This window comes from Ochotona princeps, chromosome 2, assembly GCF_030435755.1.
Source record: "Ochotona princeps isolate mOchPri1 chromosome 2, mOchPri1.hap1, whole genome shotgun sequence".
Taxonomy (NCBI): Eukaryota; Metazoa; Chordata; class Mammalia; order Lagomorpha; family Ochotonidae; genus Ochotona; species Ochotona princeps.
In genome coordinates, this window is record NC_080833.1 from 127,407,082 (window position 1) to 127,432,185 (window position 25,104).

The 25,104-nt window shown below is 51.0% G+C and overlaps 1 protein-coding gene and 1 non-coding gene across 2 annotated transcripts; both read right to left on the reverse strand.

The window, feature by feature from the left end:
* Positions 1–1,319: 1,319 nt before the first annotated feature.
* On the reverse strand, positions 1,320–21,235 carry LOC131478239 (E3 ubiquitin-protein ligase SMURF1-like). The gene is given in 13 exon segments (XM_058656590.1): positions 1,320–1,427; positions 2,678–2,876; positions 4,145–4,291; positions 5,411–5,492; positions 6,081–6,122; positions 6,125–6,159; positions 6,161–6,319; positions 7,491–7,566; positions 8,755–8,820; positions 8,966–9,099; positions 14,031–14,139; positions 16,736–16,846; positions 21,136–21,235. Coding segments are annotated over 13 exon segments (1,368 nt in total).
* Positions 20,830–21,020, reverse strand: LOC131479733 (small nucleolar RNA ZL1). The gene has a single exon (XR_009245082.1). It is a non-coding gene; the product is annotated as a small nucleolar RNA ZL1 (small nucleolar RNA).
* Positions 21,236–25,104: the final 3,869 nt, after the last annotated feature.

The window sequence follows — 25,104 nt, forward strand, 5'->3', positions numbered from 1 at the left end:
GCGTGGACGCTCACTGCGGCTCCTCCTGTGTGCTGCTCTGGGCGCTCTCTGCCCCAGCACTTTGACTAGAATGCCTCCTGCTGGGGCCTCTGCCTTCCCCTGGGCTTCTGCCTCCCTCCTGCAGCTGGGGATCTGTGCTCGCTCCCACTGGCACGCTGGTGTCTTCATACCCTCCTGCCCCTTGCTCTCTCGCTTCGCCCGCCTTCGACAGCACACGCATTGGTCACATCGGCATCCCAGGAGTCCTGCCCGGCCCTGGCCATTCTTCCCTCACTGTGCTTCTTGCTCTGAATTCTGGATGAACTGTCTTTAGGCTCAACAATTCCTTTCTTCTGCCCTCCATGGAATGTTTCAGCCCCAGGATTTCTGGTTGACTATTGTCACCTATTCACCATGTTTTGCCATCTCCTCTAGTTGGTTTTCCATATTTCCTTTTGGTTCTTTTCACATTTTTAAGATGTACAAAAAAATGGCAGATAAAATTACATATCATGTACAACATTGTTGTTCATTACAGAATAACTGGTTATTATGGAATAACTGAACCTAGGTAACCTAAGGCTTATTCACAGGTCTTCCAGCCACTGGTGCACTCGCTAAATGGCTCCAACGGTCGGCTCTGGGCCAGGTTGAAGCCAGGAGCTTCATCTGGGTCTGTCACGTGGGTAAAGGGGCCCAAGCGCGTGAGCCCCCTCCACTGCTTTCCCAGGCCCATCAGCAGGGAGCTGGATTGGAAGTGGAACAGCTAGGACTCAAAGCAGCGCTGTCGGTGGCATTTTGGTTCTGGCAATGAGTGGACTTTGCTTTCTTATTCCCTTGTGTGTCCTGTGACCTTCTGTGGAGGAGCTGCTGCATCTTCTAGTCAGCCCAGTGTGAAGACTTGAGCTCCGGGCCCAGAAGCCAGGGCTGAGGCAGAGCTGGGCAAGCACCGCGCCTGGGATGCCAGCCCTCCTGAGTGCTGTTCCTGCAACCTGCAGGAGCGCTCACTCCCTCCTCCCCAGGTCATCTTTGTAAACAAATACAAAGGCCTTGTTTCCAGTTCTCTCAGATAGGCTACAGCTCTGGAAAGGGCCTTGGTTTTCTTTTTTTTTTGTTTTTTAAGATTTATTTATTACAAAGTTAGATATACAGAGAGGAGGAGAGACAGAGAGGAAGATCTTCCGTCGGATGGTTCACTCCGCAAGTGAGCTGCAACAGCTGGTGCGTGATCCGAAGCCGGGAACCTGGAACCTCTTCCAGTTCTACCATGTGGGTGCAAAGTCCCAAGGCTTTGGGCAGTCCTCGACTGCTTTCCCAGGCCACAAGGCAGGACGAAGGACTCACCTTGCCACCCCGCCGTAGTCCAGGCCTTCTTCCCCCAGGAATTTCACCATCAGGCGTTTTTTCAAGTCTTTTGGTCGCATCTTCATTATCTGGCAATAAGACTCCTGTGTAAAGAAGACAAAGTCTCAAAGGACAATAATCCTTCCAGAAGCTCTGGATAATGGGGGCCCCGTTATGAAAGAGAAGCATCTGATACAAGGTGAGCCTTGTCAGGCTCCTGGGCTTATCTGCCATCTAGCACATTCCCGCACCCTTGCCTCGAGACAACAGAACAGTTCCAGCAGCACCAGGCCTGAAGGACCCGGAGCTGCCTTCGGCACAACCACCAAGGCCCAAGGACAGCCGTGCCCTGCTTGCTAGCACTGTCTCCCCGTCGGTTCATCGCGCTGTGCATGACAGACAGCTCAAGTCTCATAACCAAACTGAGGATGCCAGTCAAGAATAAATGCTAACAGAATCCCGGGGCCTGTTTTGGTGTGGAACCTGGGACGCCCAGCACATTTCCAGTGAGTCAAAAAGGGAGGCAAGGTTTCAGGGGCACAGAGAGCAGCATGCCTGGGACTGGCACAGCTCCTGCCAGCCCACACTGCCACAGACACAGCGTCCCAAGGGCAAGCTGCTCAAGTGTCTGCAGGTGTTTCCAGTGGCCAGGCAGGTAAGATTCCAAGTTTCACATTTACCAGAGGCCACATTCTACCCACATGGGATGAGGAGAAAGGATTTGCCAGCAAACTCCCAATTATTCAGCTCCTATCAGAGTCTGCTCAATGGGCCACACTACATTTGGCTGGCTTCTCCCACACCACTGTGGCAGCACCTGCAGAGCCCGGGCCACCTCCTGAGCACCCATCTGCAGACTCCACCCACGTCTCCACCAAGGAGGGCAGGTCATGGCCCCACACAGCAGGGGTTTGATTTTCTGGTCTTCTTTTCTTGAGGGAATTCCTGGGGGGGTCCCCGTTGCCACAGGGATGCTGTGTAAGGGTCTGAGGCCTTCCGGGGAACCACCTGCTTGTTGATGGCTCCTGGGCAGGAAGTGTCCTGACTGGAGGACACATGGGCAGATTGTCGGAACGCACACCCCACACAGCGCAGAGCAGGCGGTTCCCGCTGTGAGCTGGTGCCTGTTTCCACAACCCCTGGCATTGTGTCCCTTCCAGGTGACCGCAGGAGGAGCTGCACAGGCCCTGGCCAAGACTCACACTATTTCATTGTGTCATAAAACCAACACCTCAACTGCCAAACGGAAAGGGGTTCAGAGGACAACACCATGCATAATGGAGTCCACGCCCATCGGCCCAGGCCTCTCTGCAGGGCTGAGCCCATGTCCACGTTCCCACACTCCACTCCATACCTCAAATATTTCTTCTCTGGAAACTTCGATGCGGCAATGACCAGCTTGGGGCTGCTGAAGCGAGAGCTCGTGTCTGAGGACTTTGAGCTTCTGGACGAGGTCACGCTCATATATCTGGGCTGGAAGCTCCTCATCTTCTCCTGAGCCTTCGCTGGGCAAGCGGAGCGGCTGGCTGGGCTCCTTGAGTTGGCACTGGTGACTAGAGAAGGGGCATGGCAAGGTCACCTCACAAGCAGTGGCCCAGGAGCGGCCAGCAGCACCCTGGGCCACAGCGGCCAGGGAGCGAGCTCATTACCCAAGCGGGGTGTTCCCTCTGAGGACAGAATCACCAGGCCTGATGGACCAAAATGGCTGACGGCCCCGTGAGCACAGACCTGGAGCTGGGGCACATTCACAGAGATGCTCTGTGTCTACCTAACACTTTGCACAGTCATTATTGCTACACATCAAGGTGGAAATGGCCGTCACCTGTCCTGCACCTGTTAGGTCAGGCAAGATGGGCCAAAGCACTGGGAAACGTACCTTGGCTGTGGAGATGAAGTGCAGTCGATGGGAGGCAGGGAGAAGGATCAAGAGCAGAGGGAGGCAGCAGGATGCTGGCGGCCACCCTCGTCCTGCTCACCAGGAGCCTCCCGAGCCCGCTCCCTGGGCACCAACCCACCGTAAAGCAAAAGGATGGAGCGGAGTGACAGAGGGCGGGGCATCTGTTCTGCTCACATCAGCCCAGTTAGAGGAGCTGCATGAGATGTTTCCTTCAGAGGTCAAGCTCATTCCCAGCTCTGAGTTACCTGGGATTGGCAGGAGCAGCGTTGACTATGGCCAGGCCTTCTAGAAGGTGCTCTACAGACACTAAGGAGAACCTTCCCTCTCAGTCTACAGCCATGCCTCTCTTCACATGCTGCTGGGGAAGCTGCCTAACACCATCACCTAACACTGTGAATTTCAAATGGCTACATCATCTGGCCTCAGCACTACTAAGTTTAACACAGTATTTTGAATTATTGAGCCAGGGTAGCGTCGTGGTGTAACATGCTAAGCCTCTACCTGCATTGCTGGTATCCCACATGGGCACCACTTCGAGTCCTGGCTGCTCCACTTCTGATCCAGCCCCCTGTTTACGGCCTAGGATAGCAGCAGAGGGTGGACTAAGTGCTGGGTCCCTGCACCCACTTGGAAGATCTCAAGGAAACTTCTGGCTCCTATCCTCAGATCAGCCCAGCTCCAGCTGCTGTGGTCACCTGGAGAGTGAACCATGCATAGATCTCTCTGTGTCTCCCTCTCTCTAACTGCCTTTCAAATAGAAATAAATACATCTTTTAAAAAGGCTGAAATATACAACTGAGCTTCAAATAAGAGGTTTCTTTTTTTTGGCTCATGTTTCTTGTCCAACTTCAATACGGAGAAGAAAGAAAAACATTAGCACAGAAAACCACTGAACTGTAAAGGAAAAAATTTAAAAAGTCTTACTTCATGATGTGGTGTAACCTTGGGTCTGTAAACTGAGTTGTTCGGTTATTATGGTCTACAAAATATATTCTTCCTGAAACCGTACTTCTCACTTCCCACCCTGGAGGCAGTGGTCCGAGTTCATCACAATTCACACTGTTAAGGTCTCTAACAAAACAAAACACAAGACACAGAGAGGGCTGTCCAACCGAGCACGTAGGAAGAACATCTCGATGAGGTGCCTGGGGCCCCAGAGGTCCCCAGCGAGGCTGCAGGGCCCAGGCCTGCGTGACAGAGAGGAACAGCCTACAGACCACAACAGGACTTTCCAAGCTGGTGACCAAGGGCAGGGAACAGAGTCTCTCCAGCAACACACACTATAGGAAAGAGTCCGAATCGTGACAAGTGTCTGCATGCTATGAGAAACTGCCTGGAGGCAGACAGCAGCTGAACGCGCAGTCTTCCCATTTCTGGAGAGCGCAAGGCCCAGGAGGGAAGGATTAGCAGGCACTCAAACACTCCTGGTGCTTGGCAGCCGCACCAGCACAAGGTGGTCGCATTTTGGAGCTGGCTTTTTGTTGAGTATTTTCATCCTGGTCAGATGGCCACGCTGTGTTTCTGATCAAGAAGCTTCCCACCGGCACAGAGGCCCACCCTTTCCAGGCCCAGTGGGTCGTGCAAACACATCATTTGTTCACTCGTTTGTTTTCATTCATTTATTCATCCATCTGCAGGTAATATGTCCACTCTAATCATAGACACTGAATTGTAAATACAGCATACACTGGGAAGTCCACACAGACACGAGGCCAATTCTCAAATGAAACCAATTACAACTAAAAATAAAATGAGCCTTACTAAATGCTAGCCTGGGGGAGTGGGACAAGCAAAACAAAAGGCAACTTCTCTTTGTTATGGAGTGGGGCAGGAGTCTGTCTGAGCTGAGCTCAGCTAGAGGCCTTGGAGAGAAAGCTGTGTCCCCCCCCCCCCCCGCAAGGGCCTCCAAGGCACTAGGCAACAGGTACCTTGAAGTAGAAGAGAGAATGGAATTTCCACGTTGCTTCTTCAGCTCAGTAGTATGGAAAACTTCAAGCATTTACAGTAATGAGACCAGGTGATCACCGTCAACAACTACCATCTCATGGTCAACCTTGCTACAGACGTCCCTCCAAGCCCACCCCGGCCCCAATTTAGCAGAAGCAAATCCCAGACATCCAAGTATTTTGTTCACTCGTGTTTTTAGTTTCAAATGTGAGTGTTCACGCCAGTTCCTTTCAGAAACCCCACCTTGGTATCGGGTCGTGCCACGTGCTGACTCCAGTCTGTGTGTGCAAAAAGTAAACCTGCCCTTGCACTGTGGTCCTTTGTTCTGCACAAGAAATTAGGGGAGACAATGAAACAAGTTCAATGTCATGATCCTCTGGTGACCATCACACAGATACTAAGCGTCTTTCAATGTTCTTTAAAGCCATAAAGAAGAGCAGGAAAAAGCTGCGGCTCACCTCAGCCCGTCTCTATGGGGTCTGAGCCCCATCTCAGGAACCAAGCACGTCTCAGTTGCCCGTGCCCTAGCCCCACCAGCCACCACCTTGGTAGGGATGCCTCAGGCACAGCCGCCAGCTGGGATGAAGCTCGTCCTTGGCTCTCCCTGCTGGGACCATCAGCCCTGCCTAGGCTGTCATAGTTCTCTCTGTGGCTCACCCCAAGCCCCATGCTGCACCCCCTGACAGATGCCTGCCGCGGTGCCCACCACTGCAATTCTCTTTGATGTTCACTTCTTTTGGAATATAGGAGATCTCATGAAATCCCGGCAAGTGCTGAGCACTCAAGGGTGGGTCATCGGTCACCATCTGCTGCCTGCCGCCACCGCACCAACCTCGGCAGTAGAGGTGTGCGCTACCACCATGGCTTAGTCAGACACACGTGCTCTGAGAGCAAGCAGAGGGCATTCGCTCACTGTAGCCTTCGGGCAGCGTTGGGGACTGGTGGCCGTGCGGCCGTTCTGGGGCGTCTGGAGCGATCCTCGCACCTCAGGTTTGCAGTTGCTGTGCCTGAAGTCTTTGATCTTGTCCTGGGGACTCCACGAACCTGTAGTTTCCTCCACCAGCAGCAGCCGCGGGGCCATCTGTGTACGGGGCTGGCTCCTCCGTGAAGCAGCTGAGTGGCCTCCCAGGCCCCGAGGCTTCGTACATGGTTCTGGGAGGGAGAAGCCCAGTAGGCAATGGAGCACTGTGTGAGGACCGAGGCTGCCAGCTTGCGCCTACATCTTCCATCCCCAAGGACGTCCCAGTTAGACACGTGTGGCCACAGGACACCAGACACAAGGGCCAGCGGTCTCACTCTTGGCCAGGGCTCAGTGATGACAGGAAACCCACCCTGCCCCCAATAGAAGCCTGGGAGATGACACTGCATTGTTCTTGATTTAAACCCCAAAACTCCATTTCCCCTTGTATTTTACTCTCTAATACGACTCCTGGTTATTTAAAATACTACTGTGACTTCAGGTGCTTTCAAAATGTGAAGGCAATTGCCTCTAAATGGCTATTTTCTCTTGTAAGCAAATATTTTATTAAAAATAAAATCTCTTACATTAAAAAATGCTAAATCCACACCCAGGATGAGGGGCTAACATCACCACTGTTCCAGCTCCTCCCATCCGCCGGCTTATCTGGAGGGCAATCCCAACGCCTGATCATCTCAGTGTAATATTTGAGAATAAGGATCTAAAGTAGAAGGACTTTCGCTACTGTCTTCACTAAAACAACGCATGATCATCTTTCAAAGTCCCCGAGTGGCGGTCGGTGTTTGAGCCAGTTCGAGAGTCTCATCAGCCAGGCCCCGCATGTGAAGCCTGTATGCTGCTCTTGGCAGCCATGTCTCTCATGCCACCTAGAGCAACTCCAGGTCCTGCAGAGGATCTGAGGTCAGTGGGTCAAGTGTCCTAGGGGTGCCCCATTCCGAGTGTTGCTTACAGCATCTGCTGGCAGTTGTGGGACCTATTCCTCATCCCTGAATTCCCAGGATGCCTGGGAAGGTGAGCTCATCTCTGCTGGGAGTGGTGCCTCTGCCGGAAATCCACAGGGACTAACACCTGTGACCCACTCAGTAAGGGGTGGCCTATGGGCTGTCCCCCAAGTGTCACTGTGAACTCCCAGATTTTTAACCAATTTGGGATGCTACAAGTGGCTGGAGTTATAATCCATATGGCTATGTAAATGATCCCATTCTTGGCCTCCTCTGGGCTCCCTCCCAGTGGCCTTCACAGCTCCTACTACAGGCCAGCAGCACATTTGCAGGCCTACGGAGTGACCCAGGCTGGCCCTAAGGCAGCAGAGCCCGGCCCTCACACCGCCATGGTCATACCTACCCTTCATTCTCCAACAGTCCCCTGCAGTCTACCACGGACCCGCCAGGGCCTATCCTGTCTCGAGTCTGTAAAGTGACTAAAACAGAAAAGAATAGCTTGTGTTAAAATCCAGTGATGTTTCTGCAACTGTAATACAGTGAGCTGTTGTACATTCGCAATTGATGGGCAGAATCAAATAAGAAGGAACATGTTCTCAAGCATACACACACCCCCACCTTTCTCTCCCCCTCCTTCCCTCCCTTCCCCCGAGGCTTTTAAAGGGCACCACCACGGATGGGTAAATCGGGACATGCTTTTCGAATGTATAAGGGGTGGGGTGGGGGGAATCCCTGAGCCTGTGGAACTGTATAATTAAAAAAAAAGTGTGGAGGACAGGGTGTTGTGTTTCTTACACTCTCCATAAATAAAAGTCTCAGTGGCCTTGTCTCTTAAGTAGACTTTGACTTATAGCTTAACAAAGATATGGGAAACACTTTTTTTTTGGGGGGGGGACACTTTTAAGATCTGCAAAGTCTAGATGAGAATCAAAATATTAATTCTCTATCATAAACAACAATAGATATAAAGTTGAATTCCATTGCCCACTCTCCTGCCGAAACGCTCCTGCACAAAAGCAAAAAGAAACCACACTGGCTTCTGGGACGCAGCCTTGCTGCTCCTTTAGCGTGGGTCCAGTCTAGTTAAGAGAAGGCCTAGAGGTCATGGAGCCTGTCATTCCAGTGGATGCTGAGACGCTGCTGCCCTTGACTCCTCACAAAGCTACAGTTAACACTGAGTACCCTCAAACACTAATGAAAGGGGTCTAAGCCACTGAGCAGGCAGTTCCTCTACACAGCTGCCTCTAGTCCGCTGGCAAAAGCAACGCATTTTAGGTTTTCATTCTAAGCAATGCAGCCCCCTGACTGCAGATGGGGCTACGTGCAATTCTCCACAAATTGTCTGTGCTTTTTATCTGTGAGACAGGTCTCCCAGAAGAAACTGTGCCCAACTCCTGCCTATGTGGCCACCATCCTGAGATGAACTACCCTACAATAAGTGTTTATGATGACACTGGAAACAACCCCCTATCTTTCTGCGTCGGTGTCACATTAACTCCACTTTCAACGACAGGAGGAAGGGAGAGAAAATAAGGACCGCCCAGAAGGGCAGAGATGGCCCACAAGTGCGCCGTCACCATCTTCAGGACTTGGGGCCTCTCGGTGACCAAGAACCCAACGTTAAGTTCTCTGAAAGCATCTTTGTATACAGATGGGAAAGTTCTTACCCACTATTTGGCCATGGACTGCATCAGTATCTGAGGGATTTAGTTTGCATAGATCCAAACGCTGGTCTGCAAACATATAATTCAAAACTTTACCCAAGGAAAGGTAGCTAAGGAGGGAGGCAGGAATTCTGCATTCGGCATTCAACAACAACCAATGCCCCAGAAGCTTCCTTTGGTTGCACTGAGAGGCAGACAAGCAACACGCCATTACATCCGGTGTCTTTCAACCTGCTGACGGCGTTGGAGAGCAACCGCACACAGCCCAGGAAGCCAGCTCCCTGCTTCTTGTGGATTTTCTTGTGGTTCCACACACTGATGGTTATAGAATCTGTCTTCCCAACGTACCTGCAAAGAACAGATTCCGCTGACTCATGGGACTTCTCAACGAGGATTTCTCACAGACATCTTAGCTGACATGACTTTGGGAGCCTTACAAAATAACACTGGCCCCGAGTGTCACGTGAGGAGACAGTCCATAAATACATATCCACCAGCTCCAGTGGGCTGGCGGTGAGGATGACATGCAGTATGTAACAGCAAGTGTACACAACCATGTAGTAGTCACAATCCCATAAAGCAGATTTACTATACATTAACAGCTCCATAGGATGGTGACACAGTCAGGAATCTCTACCTGTCAGGCTTAATAAACACTACTGGTTGGGACTAGCACAGTGGAATAGCAAACTGATTTTCTTCCTCCAGTGCCAGCATTCCATGAGTGCCACTTTGTGTCTTCCAGCTGTTCCACTTCCAATCCAATTGCCTGCTTATGGCCTAGGAAAGCAGTAGAGGCTGGCCCAAGTCCTTGGGGTCCCAGCAGTCACATGGGAGACTCAGAAGAAGCTGCTGGTTTCAGACTGGCTCAGCTCTGACCACTGCAACCCTATGGGAAGTGAACCAGCAGATGAAAGAACTCTCTGTCTGTCCCTTTTTCTCTCTCCCTAAATCTGCCTTTCAAATACAAATTAATAAAAACTACAAGGTTTGGTGGCGGCTGTGGGGGGTGCCCCTGTCGGGTCGGACCCAATGCTGGGGGCTCACGCCAAAGACACTGCTGCAAGGCAATGAACGAGTCCTCGACCTCTCCCAGGACCCAAGAGAGCTCTTTCCTCAGGGTAAGTGCACCATGAGGGAACTTGGGAACTGGGTTAAAATTCCTAGCTCCATCCAGCTGCTAATATCTGGCAGCTGGGTGAGTTTGGGAGGGATTCGGGCCCTGGGTTTGGGGGCAAGTGCCACTCGTCACAGTGTGGCGGCTGTGGGGGTGCCCCTGCTGGGTCGGACCCAATGCTGGGGGCTCACGCCAAAGACACTGCCGCAAGGCAGTGAACAAGTCCTCGGCCTCACACAGGATGGCCAGTGCAACATGTGGTGCCAGGCTTTGCCTGCTGGCCACCCGGCGGCCTCCTCTGGGGTTTTTAAAGATATGTTTGCTGCCTGGGGACACCCATGACTAAGTCTAATTTTAGTGTAGGTAAGTAGTGAATCCTGGGTGATTCCCAGTGACAGGGTCATGGAAATTATAGGCATGCGTGGGGACTGAGACCTGGTGGTTTGGAGAGAAGTACCCAGGAGACAATTACGGTTAGTCAGATACACCAACCCAATTTGGAATACAGAAATGGCCTGTTTGCCTAGAACATCACTGATCGTCACACACCAGCCCACACCAATACTATGGATGGGGGCCTCTTTGGCAGTGATGGGTACCATTACCCAACTGTTTGGTGGAGTGGTGGAGTGGTGGAATGGTCACATTTGGCAGGGTCAAGACTGTATCCAGCATGCGAGAGAACTTGGTCTGGGGGTAGACTCTATGGGGTTGTGTGGGCCCAATCCTGTGGAAATACAAGTTCCCCTAGTTGGACACCCTAACAGGGTTGAGGTTCCCACCAAGGGGCATGTGTGCTGGAATGGGGGCTGTGTTCTATCTAGGAAACAGTTGTAGTCACCCTAGGCACTAGTGTGGGCTGGGATTGGATGCACCAGGCCAGTTCAGACCCCAACACCATCTGGTGTCATGGAGAACTTGACTTGACAGAATTAGTCTGATATGGGACTGACTAGGCTGGGTCTCAACCCCCTACTGAGCCATGTGTGAGCTGTATGTGGGAATGGACGAGCCATGGCTGGGCTGAAACATCCAACAAGAACCAGAATGGGGTGAAAGCCAGCCAGGAAAAGCCACTGTTCCTGCTAGGACAAGAGGTGAACTGAGTAGGGTTGGCTCAAAGACCCCTGGTATGCGCAAAATCTGCCATTGGGAGGGGTTCTGATGGAGGAGCCTGGGCAACTCCTTTGGCAGGACACAGTCCCTGCAGGTAAGCGCAAGAAGCATGATAGGAAACAGCCCAGAATAAGCCATGGAAAGTTTCCCACTGGCACACATTCGGCATGGGTCAGGGGCAGACCAGGCTGAATCAGTTCATGTCATCCACTGGCAAATCCGAACACCAGAACAGAGTGTGGGTTGAGCCGGGTTTGGTTGCGACAAAACCAGTACACATTATGGAATGCCAGGGTGAGGTTGCCTGTACTGGATATGAATGCAGCACCCAACCAGCCAAACATGAGATCCAGGAAGGGAGGGACAGAGCTGGCAGGGGGATTAAGGGGATGGTCCCCTCGCCGGACAGCTACTCCCACTGGAGAGCGTGAGCTGGGATTGGGACAGACCAGACTAAGCAAAGCTGCAACACATGTGCGCTGCATGTGGACTACATCAGGGAAAAGCCAGGCTGAGCTGATTATTCCTGTGTGTGCAAGCATAAATTAGAGCGGGTGAGGGATGTTTTGGTTTGGCTGCAGCATCAGCTGGCAGAAGCTGGCACTGGGGACTAATTCTGTCAAGTCAAACCACAGAACCACCTAAAGAGTGCATAAACCGGGACTGAGAGAGACCTGGGAGGGAAAAAGTGGGTTCCCCCCCTCCTGGGTCACTAGTCCCACAGGAGGGCATGAAAACTAGGATGGGGGCTGAGGTGGCTAGACAGAGAGGCACTCAACAACATCCGTGAGGGCTGGATGGTTGAGTTGGTTAGATGGAACTAAGCTTTAATACCCATTGACAAGTACAAGAGCCAAATGGGATGGGGGACAGACTGGTGTACTGCTACGCATAGTGGCAAACCAGAGTAGGGGGTGGGCCTGATAGGGGTTATTGTGGGTTGCCCTGACTAGGCTGCAGCTCCCACTGGTTGATGTAAGGGCCGAGTATGTGCTGGGCAGAACCAGACTGGACTGCAACACCCATTGGTTCCAGTGCAACTCGGGACTGAAAACAGAACCAACCCAGCAATTGAAACCACCAGCTGATCGGGGTGATGGACTGTGCCGGGCCCTGTGCTTGCTAGAACATACAAGAATCTGGTCTGGGAATACCTCAAGGTTTCTTTGGAGATCTCCCCAATCGAACTGCTGGACTCAGAACTCTAACCAAGAAAAGACAGAAGACAGAACAGGTCAATCATTCATCTCAGCTATATTTTGGCAGCGAAATATGGGGCAAACAGAGACTTTATGATGGACCATATCAATCAGTGGACGACCTCATCGAGCGAAACTGGCAGCGATTCATAACTGGAGAACTATTAAAACCACTTGAGCAAATATCTCAGAGCATGCCCCACATCCGGGACTTGGGGTGGGCGGGAAACCGGGTAGGGCTTCTCCCTCAATATCCCCCTTTACCTCAGATACATGATGGAAACAATATGGACATAATAGTATTACCCACTTCCCTATACCCCTGAACCTTTTTTTTTTAACTGCAATTAACTATGTAAAGATTGTCAACAACAATGCATAAGGAAGGAGAAGGGTGTTGGGGATGCAGGCAGGAGGGAAGAAGTAGGTGAGAAGTATCACTAATCAAAATCTGTATGGTGATATATGTGATTTTTGTCCATTTTATGTATATTAACAAAAAAGTGTTCAAAAGATAGGATTTTTGAGTCCCAGCACAATGGCTCAATTTGCAAATCCTGCCTTTGGAAACGCTGGGCTCCCATATGAGCACCGGTTCATATCCTGGCTGCTTCACTTCCCATCCAACTTCCTGCTGTGGCCTAGGAAAGCAGCGGAAGATGGCCCAAACTTTTGGCACCCTGCACCCATGTGGGAGACTCAGAGAAAACTCCTGGTTTCTGGCTTTGGATCAGCTCAACTCTGAAAATTGTGGTCATTTGGGGAGTGAAACAACAGATGGAATATCTTTCTCTGTGTTTCTTCTTCTCTCTGCTAATCTGGTTTTCCAATCTTAAAAATGTAATTTTTTTAAAATAATGGGAATTTTTAAATGAAACTTCTGAGCTTTGACTTGGAGAATGGTCCAACATTTATGCCATGATGTATGGGTAATTTTTTGAAGTACCCATGAACGCTGAAGACAACAGTCTTGTAAGAAGATATCCCTTGGATCAACTTGGTATTTATACTCTCTGCTAAATGCAGCTTGCTTTTTTCATTCATTGTATCATCAGTCCATTCACCTAAATGTTGCTCATTGCAGGTTGTAGCTTGTGATCTCATTAGAAACTCAGAACTAGTTGTCTTCCCTTTATTGTTTTTGTTCTCCAGTTTGCTAACTGTACCATGTCTAATATCCTGATTTGTGTTGTTAACAAATTTCTGATATTGCTCAACTTTACAACTATATAGGAAATTTAGTAAAGGCTGTGCTAGTCATGTCAAAGGCACTTAGCAAATATTTGTTGAATTAATCAGTAATGGGAGTTGGGTCTTAACGTGTGTAGCATTGGTGGAAGCTTCTGTATTACTTTGCACCTAGTAGATTGCTATCTACTAAGCACTGGCTGATACATTCAATGGAAAAATACAATATGAGTCTGCGGCTTGCCTTTTTTCTTGTCCTCTGTCTTAAATTTGAGGTGTATGTGATTTTTTTTTTTTCTGGAACGTAAATTTGAAATCTAGGAAAAAAAAAAACAACTACAAGGTTCAAGAGTTCATCGAAATGTAACAGCATGTAGGGGACCTGAGCTACAGTGCTTTTATTTGCCCCTCAGATAAAATGACCAAAAGCTTGAAAAGTATGAGAATCACAGCTAAAAAACCAAACCTTAGCAATCTATGAAAACGCCGCATGCAAAACCTGATCCTGTACTTAGGCAACAAAAACATTGCTTTGGCAATTCATTTTTGTAACCAATAAAGCTAGCAACCCTCCTCTTTTCTTTTAGTGCTTCTCTTGCAAAAGTAAGAGGTTCCCTTCCCCACCTCGGCCCAAATGACTCGGAGAACATTCAACTCACAGATCATAATGCTGGTTCCACTTGGGGTCCAACGTGTTCTTCACAGTGTCGGTTGAGTGGCACTGGCCAGACCCGTCCACGACGACCTTTGCAAAGGGGTTGGGGAGCCCTGCAGGAGATAGGATGATGCTGTGGATCCTTCAGGCAAAGATGACCCATGTGCTTTCTATCCTCTCAGTGAAGGGTTAGTCAACTGGCAAAGTAAGCAATTTCCACTTTACTTTCTATGTGTGACTAGCCAGGATGCCTTCACATTCAGCTATTGAGAGATCAGCAAACTATGAAATTGGGTTACCTTCAAACTTCTGTTCTGGATGATTACTAAGTGGAGGCTAACTGCACGAGGGAGAGAAGTCTGGAACTGTTCTTAGGTAGAAGTTATGCTAGTGCCCTAGATTCCTGCTACAGGTGGTCTCACCGCTGCAAGGAGGTGTTCCCTGAGTCTAACAGGAAACACTCCTCAGTGCTAGAGTAGGGATCAGACAGGTTTATGGGATCTGACAGGAGGCAAGGTGCAGAGCCTGTGAGACGGATCTGGAGGGGAGCCACCACTCTGGGGCTTCCCAGCTACCAAGCCGGAGCCTCGGAGCCCAAGCTTCCGGCTGTGCATGTGTGAATCCCACCACACCGGAGCTGAGCAGCCTTCCTGGGAGACCAGAGGTGGGCGCAGACTCAAGGCTGCAGGCACCACCTTGTTTCTTAAGCAACAATTCCTTCCTTCAAAAAGGGATTCTGTATGACAGAGCTTTCACACCGTGGCTTACTTTCTAAAATGTGATCAACACCTTCAGTCAAATGCAGCAATTTGATAGAAAACTATCTCCATTTGTATTTGAATTAAGAACACTTCACCCAGCAAAATGCAGCATCCCATGCTGGAGGGGAGGCAGAGAAAACTGTGTGTGGCTGGCCACGGAGTGACACAAGCTGTTGGCATGATTTATCACTTCTGTGTGTGGAGGAGGCAGCCCTGAGGCTGCATGCCCCAGGAGAGGACATTGGTCAAACCAGGGATGGCCACTCGGTAACGAGCAAGACTTGGAGAATACACACAGCTTTACAAAAAAGTCCTGGGGACACTGCCCATAGGAACCAAGTGGGAGGATACTGAAAACTCGGCCCATGGCAGCAGACCGTACACGTCAGTCTGGGAGGAACAAATGCATCCTGTTTGTGCCCTAACTGAAGAGGAATGAGGTGTACCAACAATCAATAGGGTAGACATCCCAACTGGCCCAGCTCACTGGGGCACTGGAGTGCAACAGGTGCCCTGCTGATGGGTCCCCAACTGCTGCACAAGGAGCAGCTGGTTTCAACAGGCGGATCACCCCCCACAAGCTCCAAGACAAACAAGAAGTAATGATGTGGCCCAGTAAGGAGCAAGGTCACAGCCAGTTTTCTGGGCTCCCCAGGGCATTGTGCGGACCTCCTGCAGGGCCAGAGTGCAGCCTCGGCTCATCAGTGAAGGTTTTGAAAAAGCCAAAGCTTTAGCAACAGAATACTCAGCTCCCCCCTTCTCCTGTCAGGGCTGCTCCAGCCCACCCTCTCTCAACACCAATTTGGGGAGAGAGAGTTCTGATGGACAATCACCAGGCATCAAATGCACAGGCCTCATTTGGCACCTTCTGATTTGTTTCCTAATGGTAGAAAAAAATTAAAACAGCTAAAGAGCTCCTGTTTTTCTTTAGATAACAATGTAAAAAAAACCAGCAAAGACAAGGCTAGATACCCAGACCCCCTCCAGGGAGGTTAATAAACTGTCTCCAACTCAATGAAGCTGATGTTGAGTTCATTGGATTCTTTTCAACAATCTTTTGAAAGCCCCCTGTATAACTAAGTATCAATCAACTAAGCTTATTTTCCCCTTTAAACAGTATTTCCTGAAGGATTCCTGTGGGAAAAATAGGGAGTGAAGATGAAAAAAAAAAAATCAAACAGGAACTAAACTTACTTCACTGGCACTATGGAACTCTGTTAAAGTTCCTTTTAAGAGATGTATGTTTAGGTAATACCCAAAAACAGAACCGGAGGAAGGGCAGGCACTGTGGCACAGTGCACTCGGCACCTGCTTGGGACGCTGGCAAACCGGAGAGCTTGGCTTCAGTACCAGCTACTCCACACTGCCAACCCAGCTTCCTGTCGGCACCAACAGCCCAAGGACTTGGGTGCTGGCCACCCACAGGAGACCTAGATGGGGTTCCTGGCTTTGGTCTGACACGGACCTTGCTGTTGCAGCCGTCCGGCCAATGAATCAGCAAACACGAGGCATCTTTTTACTGTTTGTCCCTACCTCTGTCATTCTTTCAAACAAACAAATATTTTTTTAAAGTACTAAAACAAAGTATTTGGGAGAGTGTAACAGATAAAATGAAACTGGTCATAACGTGTAACAACTGAAATGAGTAACACCGGGCAAGAGGTCTAGGGCTGCCATTAAACCCCTATTCTTTCTCTTGTTAGATGTGTGAATTTGTCTACAATATGCAGTGGACATATACACATGCTCAATTGCAAATGTGCACAACATAAAGTGTCAAAAAGACAGCCGAGACAAAAGAAAACCATGACAGTTAAGTGAGGAGCTCATGGTTTTGGACAAAAACCAATGGCAGCTCATTTTTCCGGTGGCACCCAGGTGAGTGACCCCAGGCCTGCAGCCCCCCAGCAGCATCACACACTCTCGTACCTCTGGCTGAGCACATTACCTGGGCCGGCTTCTCCTGAAGAAACTGGACTTCTCCGCCCTGAAGAAAGGTAAGAAATCGCGGGATGATATGTTCCAGGAACGTAGAGCACTGAGGTGACAATGTCACATTCTACCAGCAGAGAGGAAAGGAAAACCTTTTAAGTGTTTGTGTACTTATTTTTACTTCAAATTCATGGATGACCTCAAAACAGTGTAGAAACAATTCTGTGAAGGCCACAGTGATCCCCAGATTCTGTGCCGATATCGCTTCAGCTCCATCAGGATGACTGCAGCTTCGGAAATCCAGTTTAACAGCCCAGGGAAGGCAATCAAATGCAGAGCAGAAGATGAAAGATTTGAGGTGGCCTCATCACAGAAGGTCATCTTCCAAGAGGAGTCTCTGGAAAGTACTTGAGAGCATTGAGGTGCCCCAGACATGCAGGGAAACGCACGCCACGCCGGGGCTCTGTGCAGAGAGCAGGGCCAGGATGCAGCCGCATGCCCACCAGCTCTACACTACAACACACCTTCTCCCCACACAGACTATGGGTCACAGCAGAGCATGACCAAGGTACTCGGCCCGTGCCACCCACGGGAGACTCCCCCAGGAGTCCCAGCCCAGCTCTGGCCACTGCTGTTATGTAGGGAAGCAACTTAGAGATGGAAAACTCTGTCCTTCCCTCTATCTGCTTATCAAATCAGTACCTGACTCGATCTCACTAGCATTTACCCAATAATTCAAAAGCCCATACAGAGGCTAGGAAACATTTTATCTGTTGAACCTAATCTTATTCTCTGGGTAAGGCCTTATTATTCCCATAACAAAAACAAGAAATACAACTTTCTCATCTCTTTAGGACACTAACCAGCACCCCAATAAACCTTAAAGCTGTGCAGAATATGAGAATGCATTTTCTCAGTTGTGGAACAAGGAACTGAGCCAGACAGTGACTTCCTATGGAAGACATACCCACTGTGGAGCCCACACTCACTGTGGAGCTCTCTGCCTGGGTGCACTTCCTGACGGGCAAGCTGCATCCAGGTAGGGCCAAAGCTGCAAGCTGAGACAACAAACCACACAACCAAGGTAGCCCAATCGGCCAGAGTGGGCAGGGCAGAGGGCAACGGGCTGCTTCCCTGTAAGGCCCCTTGGAGTGGCAGGGGTCTGGACTGCATGAAGGACATCAGGGTAACACTTTCCAGAGTCTGACTTCAGGAAGGAGAGACCACCCAAGACACTAGAAGTGGAGCATGGTTACCATAATGGAGTTCAAGTCCAGGCAGAGGGCAAAGACCTACCTCACACCCTCACACCAGCCACCACTCCCATGTACCTAGGAGGACCATGATGCCAGCCCCCACAAAGCCACAGTTGGGCATCTGCTGAGCATGGAAGTTGAATTCCCCCAACAAGTTACAGGGACGCCGGAAACCTTGTGCTTTCCAGAGATTCTCCTAGCCAAAATGAGCTCTACCCAAGCTCAAGGAGCTCACTGAACGACCTACTACAACAGCTGTTATCAACACTGTTACAGAGAACAGAACAGAGAGTCCTGTGGCTGGTACTGGAGTGCAGGGAGTTAAGCTGCCACCTGCGATCCCAGCATCTTGTATGGGCACCAACTAGTGTCCTCGCTGTTCCCCTTCTGATCCAGCCCCTTGCTAAGGCACCTGGGAGAACAGCAGAAACTGGCCTAAATGATCGGACCCTTGCTACTTACATGGGAGACCTGGAAGCAGATCCTGGCTTCGGCCTGGCCCAGCCTTGGCTACTGAGGCCTTTAGGCGAATGGACCAGGGGATGAAAGATATATCACCCACTGTGTCTAACTCTACCTTTCAAATAAGCACATAAATTTTAAAATGCGGGCCCAGCACAATAGTATGGTGCTTCAAGTCCTCACCTTGCATGCGCTGGGATCCCATATGGATGCTGGTTTGTGTCCCAGCAGCCCTGCTTCCCATCCAGCTCCCTGCTTGTGATCTGGTAGAGCAGTCAAGGACAGCCCAGAGCCTTGGAACTCTGAACCCATGTGGGAGACCCGGAAGAGCTCCTGGCTCCTGCTTCGGATTGGCTCAGCTCCAGTTGTTACGGCCGCTTGGGGAGTGAACCATCGGACAGAAGATCTTCTTCTCTGTCTCTCCTCCTCTCTGTATATCTGTCTTTCCAATAAAAATAAATAAATCTTTAAAAAAAAGAATCTTAAAATGCATTTATGGACATAGAGTCCCTATCACATCTCATTAAGAATGTCCTCAGCATAAACCAAACTTAACTGACATACAGACAAACAGGCACCATGACCTACAGCCAACAGAAAACTACAGACAGCCCAAATGCTGAAACCACCACGAACACCATCAACAGGGCAGGACCTGAATTATGAACAGACAAGGAATTTACAGAGAAGTAAAATTCATGTGGAATCAAATAGAAATTTGTTTTTTTAAAGATTTATTTATTTTTATTACAAAGTCAGATATACAGAGATGAGGAGAGATAGAGAGGAAGATCTTCCATCTGATGACTTACTCCCCAAGTGAGCCGCAATGGCCAGTGCTGCTTGGATCCGAAGCCAGGAGCCTCCTCCAGGTCTCCCACACAGGTGCAGGGTCCCAGGGCTCTCGGCCATCCTCGGCTGCCTTCCCAGACCACAAGCAGGGAGCTGGATGGGAAGTAGGGCTTCAGGGACTACAACCAGTGCCCATAAGGGACCCTGATGCATTCAAGGCGAGGACTTTGGCCACCAAGCCATTGCACCAGGCCCAAATAGAAATTTGATCACTAAAAATCAAAAATAAACTAAAAGGGGCTGGAACAGTAGCCTAGTGGCTAAGTCCTCGCCTTATGTGTTTTGGTATCCCATATGAACTCCAGTTCTAGTCCCGGTGGCCCCACTTCCCAGCCAGCTCCCTGCTTGTGGTGTGAGAAAGCAGGCGAGGATGGTCCAAAGCCTTAGAACCCTGCACCCACGTGGAAGACCTTGGAAGAGGCTCCTGGCTCTGGATCAGCTCAGCTCCAGCTATTGCGGCCACTTGGGGTGTGAATCATCAGATGGAGGATCTTCCTGTCTCTCCTCCTCTCTGTATATCTGATTTTCCAATAAAAATAAATAAATAAATCTTCAAAAAAATTAAACCCCAGCAGATAAGTAGCCAGTACAACAGAGAAGCAGCCAGTGGGGCCAGTGCTGTGGCATAGTGTGCTAAGCCACAGCCTGCAGCACCGGGATCCTATAAGAGTAGCAGTTCAATCCACTTCCAATCCAGCTCTTTACTGATGCATTTGGGAAAGCAACGGAAAACGCCCTGAATACTTGGGGTCCTGCACCCACGTGAGAGACAAATAAGACACCCTTGGTTTTGGTCTGACACAGCTCGAGCTGGTGCAGCCATTTAGGGAGTGAAGCAGCAGATGGAAGATGTCCTCTGTCTCTGCTTTTTCCATGTAAGTCTCTTTTTCACATAAATAAATATTAACAACAACAACAAACAGTAGCTGGTGCGACTGCCTACTGATCCAGAGGATGACCCAGTCTATAAGAGCAAGCAGGAAAAGAATGAAGCAAGCCCAGTTTTGAGGGACCTGGGAGAGAACAGAACACCACACAATGTGAGGCCCCAAAAGAAGGCACTGTGCAGGAGGAAGGTCACCCAAGGCCTGAGTAGCGCAGCCGCACTCGGCCTGACGCAGGATCCACAACCCGCCCACTGAGCGTGCTTGGCAAGGCCACCACTTGGCCAGCAGGGTGTTAAGACAACCACTAGAGTCGGGATTCCCTAACACTAGTGTGGAGAGGACAGATAAGCCTATGTACTAACTTGCAAATTTCAATTTTGAATACAACAGGAAATAAAATGCAAAAATGTGTAACTCTGGAGTTGTTACGTAAAAAACAGACCCACACGGCAGCTGCAGGAATACACAGCAATATGTGCTGGCTTCAACATGAGAAACATAAAGTACCTTGAAGCTCATACCTCAAAATTCTCGCTAACTTCTTGCATCATTTTTAACTTTGTTTCAACAGCTCTAAAAGACAAAACAAAGCATCAGGCAATGGAAACCAATTAAGGATGTTCATGAAGTGACTAGATTCAAGCGGCTTGGGAGAAGCAATCAGATCTTATCAGTTTTGCTGTCACGGCCCAACAGAAGGCACTGAGCTAGTTCCCTACACCCGGTCACACATCCACACGCAGACACACAGTAAACACACTGACACGGACGGACACACACACACATACACGTTCACATGCCTCTTTGGGGATCCAGCCTATTTTGCTCATCATTTTGCTTCTGCGTGAAGTAGGACAAACAAGGATCACACCCATGCAAGCAGCTCCAGCCCCACGGCTGCTGACTGCGGTGAAGGAGCCATGGCAGAGCACTGCTCTGGGCAGGGAGGACCCACTCACGTGTGTTCACATCCATGAGAGCTGCCACGAACTGGAGGTATTTCTTCATCAGCATGGTTTGGTCAACCATGGTGGCCCCTAGTGTCACGTCAAACGCCATCTTGCTTTTGGGCTGGTTTACACCTCACGAGACAGGTCTTGGGTCCATCAAGTTCAAAGTCACCCAGCCTATGAAAAGGAGCAGAGGGTTAACCAACTGATCAAGGACACCAACTCACAATCATGGGGAAAATCCTCCCTAAATGTTTCTATCCATAAACCCAGAATATGACATGATCCCATCTGCTTCTCCGAGCATCCAGGTCATGTGAACCCTCCTCACCTACTACTTTCTTGGCTTGACTCTTAGAAAAGCAAACACTGTCCTTTCATAGTTTTCCCTTCCTACCCCTAAGCCGGGGGTAGGCATACACTTGCTTGTAGAAAGCCAGATGGTAAGTAAGCATTTTGGTCTCTGTGGCCAGGGGTCTGACACCACTCAGCTTTCTCATCAGTTACAAAGCAGAAGCAGCCAATTAGCGATCAGGCAAAGGTGATTGCGATGAAGCTTTGCCCAGCGACGCTTCATGAACCTCGCGTCATTCTCATCCATCACATAACACAATTTTTCTTTTGACTTTTGCCAAACCATTAAAATTGTCAAAACCATTTCCAGTTCACGAGGTTGTCTGAAAACAGGCATCAAGTGGGGGGTTGGTCCCACTGTACTCCAGCAATCTCTGCCCCAGGTGGTCTGGGATTCTCAAACTTCACTGTGCATTAAAACTCCCAGGTGTCAGGGTTAGCTGGTGGTGTAGACGGCGGGTTAAGCTATCGCCGGCAACACGGGCACTCCCTATGAGTAATGGTCTGAGTCCTGGCTGTTGCACTACTGACCCAGCTCCTGGCTGGTGATCAGGGAAAACAGTGGACAATGGTGTGAGTGTTTGGGTCCGTGCACTGGCACGGGAGACCGGGCCAGAATTCTAACACCTCTGGCATGGGCCTGGCACAGCCCTAGCCACTGTGGCCATCTGGGGAGTGACCCAAGCCACAGAAGGAAGACCTGTCTCTTCCCCTCTTTCTATACCTTTCAAATTAATAAGTAAGTCTTTAAGATCTATTTCTTTTTGCTTGAAAGACAGATTCACACGGAGAAGGAGAGAAGGCAAGATCTTCCATCCACTGGCTTACTCCCCAAATGGCCACAAACCACTGGAGCTGAGCTGATCCAAAGCCAGGAGCCAGGGGCTTCCTACAGGTCTCCCACATGACTGTGGGGTCCCAGGTACTTGGGCTGTCCTCCACTGCTTCCTCACGTCATACACAGAGCTGGATGGGAAGTGGGGCAGCCAGAGCATGAACTGGCATCTATATGAGATGCTGGCACTTGAAGGTGGAAGATTAGCCTGTTGAACCATGGCACCAGCCCCAGAACAGATAAATCTTTTATTTTAAAAGAAAAATTACCAGGTGCCAAAGGTGAACTGGCAACCATCACTTGGGAAACAGGTTATTTACAGCTTGCACAGAACTGCGTTCTCAGAAAACACCCCTTGAAATGAGCCAAGGTTTCCAAAGGCATCTCAGCCACCACATGGAGGGCTGCCGCAGCAAGCTCACACACAGTTGGGGATCTGGTTTCTGCCCTGTAAGCTGGTGGGCAGGACGAAAGCTGCCACCCAAGATGCGGGCACCCTAGATGGGTGTCCGTGCTGCTCCACTTCCCATCCGGCTCCAGTGCAGGTGCCCTCAAGGGCTGGGCCGTCAACCCACAGGAGACAGGGATGAAGCTTCTGCCTTCAGCCTGGCCCAGTGCTGGCTCTTGTAGTCATCTGGAGGTGAGACAGGTGTGAACCAGCAGATGGAAGATCTCAATCTCTCTCTCTTAGACTTTCAAATAAATACATTTCTTAAAAAAAAAAAAATAGCGGTGCACATAAAGTGTATCCCCCCCCCAAGCCATTTTCCTTATACAATTCACTCTGCATTAAACAGGCTTGGTTCTCCATCTTCAATACAATCCGCCATTACCACAGATCTCGCACTACGGGGTCCACACCTTCACAGCTGACCGGACACACAAGGCAAGAGGGACACGCGGACACCTGCCAGCTCCTTCAGGCCGCCCTAGGCACGCTCGCGGGGTGCGAGGTGGGGCGGAGGAGGCTCACTTTTTGGCGAATCACACAGAGGATCCCGTCAGGCAGCAACGGAACTGGCATTAAGGCCAATGCACCCAAGGACTCGGCCAGCCCTGCTGAGGCGGGAGGGACTGAACCCCAACACCCCAGGCCCACACCCCCCAGCTGGAGGGTGCCCAAGATCCAGGGCAGGACCCCAAGGAAACGGGATCCAAGAAAACCCAGGACCTAAGAAAAATCCCTTTTGTCCAGCCTTTAAAAAAAAAATCCTTGGTGAGGGCTCGCAAACCCTCCTTCACGGAAGTCCTCCATTTCCCGGGGACCCCCGTCAGGCACGCTCCGCTTCCCGCGGGGATCCTGACAAACCCACGCGCCCTTCGAGAAGCGGCTCCCAGGGCCCCTGAGGCCGAGGGCCCACGTCCGGCTGCCCACGGGCCCGGGAGGAAAAGGCCGGAGCCCGGCGCCCCAGCGCCCTGGGTCCCCCGGCCGCCCAGCTGAAGCTAACCTGAGGCGGCGCCGCCGGGCCGCAAGGGGCGCTGTGCTCACCAGTGCCCCGCCTCAGTGCGCGCCGGGGCCTGGGAGCCCGGAGCCGGGCCGGGCCCAGGAAGGTGTCACCGACCCCGACCAGTGGTCGTCCTGGAGCTGTCCTGGGGCAAACGCCTCCTCCTCCAGGTCGCCTTCTTTTGTGGCCTTGCCCACCCGGAGCTCTTCCGCGAACTGCCTCCCTCCTTAGGCTGTGCTACAGCGGGCGCCGAGGGACAATCTCGACACCTCCTCGCCCCGCGCGTGCTTGCCCCAGTGGCCCCGGTTGCCCCCGCTTGTCTCCGGGCTTCCTCTCAGCTCAATCCCCTGCAGCAGATGGGTATCAACAGGCACCTTAACCGTGAGGGGTTGAAGTGAGCTGCTCCTGGTTGTGGGGAATTGGGGGCCTGATCTCCATGCTTCGCCTGCTGGCACCTGCCTGGACTCCCCTTAGGCCCATGCCATCGCCCCTAACCCACCAGAATTCTCCCACTCCCTTCCCCCAAAGATGGCATTTCACACTGGACAGTTAGGAGAGATGCCTACAGATACCTCACAGCACCAACCCCGTCCAGGGTGAACCTTGGCTTCTAGCCTGGGTTCCTGGCCTGAGAGGAATCAAGCAAGTCCTAGTAGGTTCTTATGCTACCTAGAAGAAGCTACCTGGAAATAGAATTCTCACTCTCCCCTCCTCCCCGACCCCCCCCCCCAAAAAAGAAGGAAGTTCAGATTTGGAAAACACATAAAAAAATCCAAGGGTTGGTGGTTTGTAGCCTCCGTTAGGGCTAGAGAGGGAACAAGGCAAAGCAAGGCAACAAGGGAGCAGTGGGAACGTCCTTGCAGGGGCAGCTGGTCCAGAAGCGACCCCCACCCTGCCGTCCACTCACGGCAGGTGCCCAATACCTACCCCGCAGGGGGCTCTGGGCCAGTGCACTCCACCTACATCTCAGGGGGCTCCGGGCCACTACCCACCACAGGGGGCTCCTGGCACTGCCCACCACCTACCGCGAAAGGGGCTCCTGGCAGTGCCCATCACCTGCACTTCAGGAGGCTCTGGACAGGGACCACCACAAGACCCCACAACGAGCTCTGGGCCTCTCTTAGGGGCGGCGTCTGCACCTCCGAGGCTCAGCTGGGGCAGGCGGTGCTCCCAGGGCCCTGTCCACCTGCAGGGGACTCACCGTCCACTACCATCCCGCGCCGTGCGCTCCTGGTTCCCTCTCGGACTTCGGCCGGTGGGGGCCAGGCAGCCGGCGAATTAGCCACTCAGTCCCGCAGAAGCTCTCGGGACTCATCCAAGCAAGCAAAGCCCGGGACATGGAGC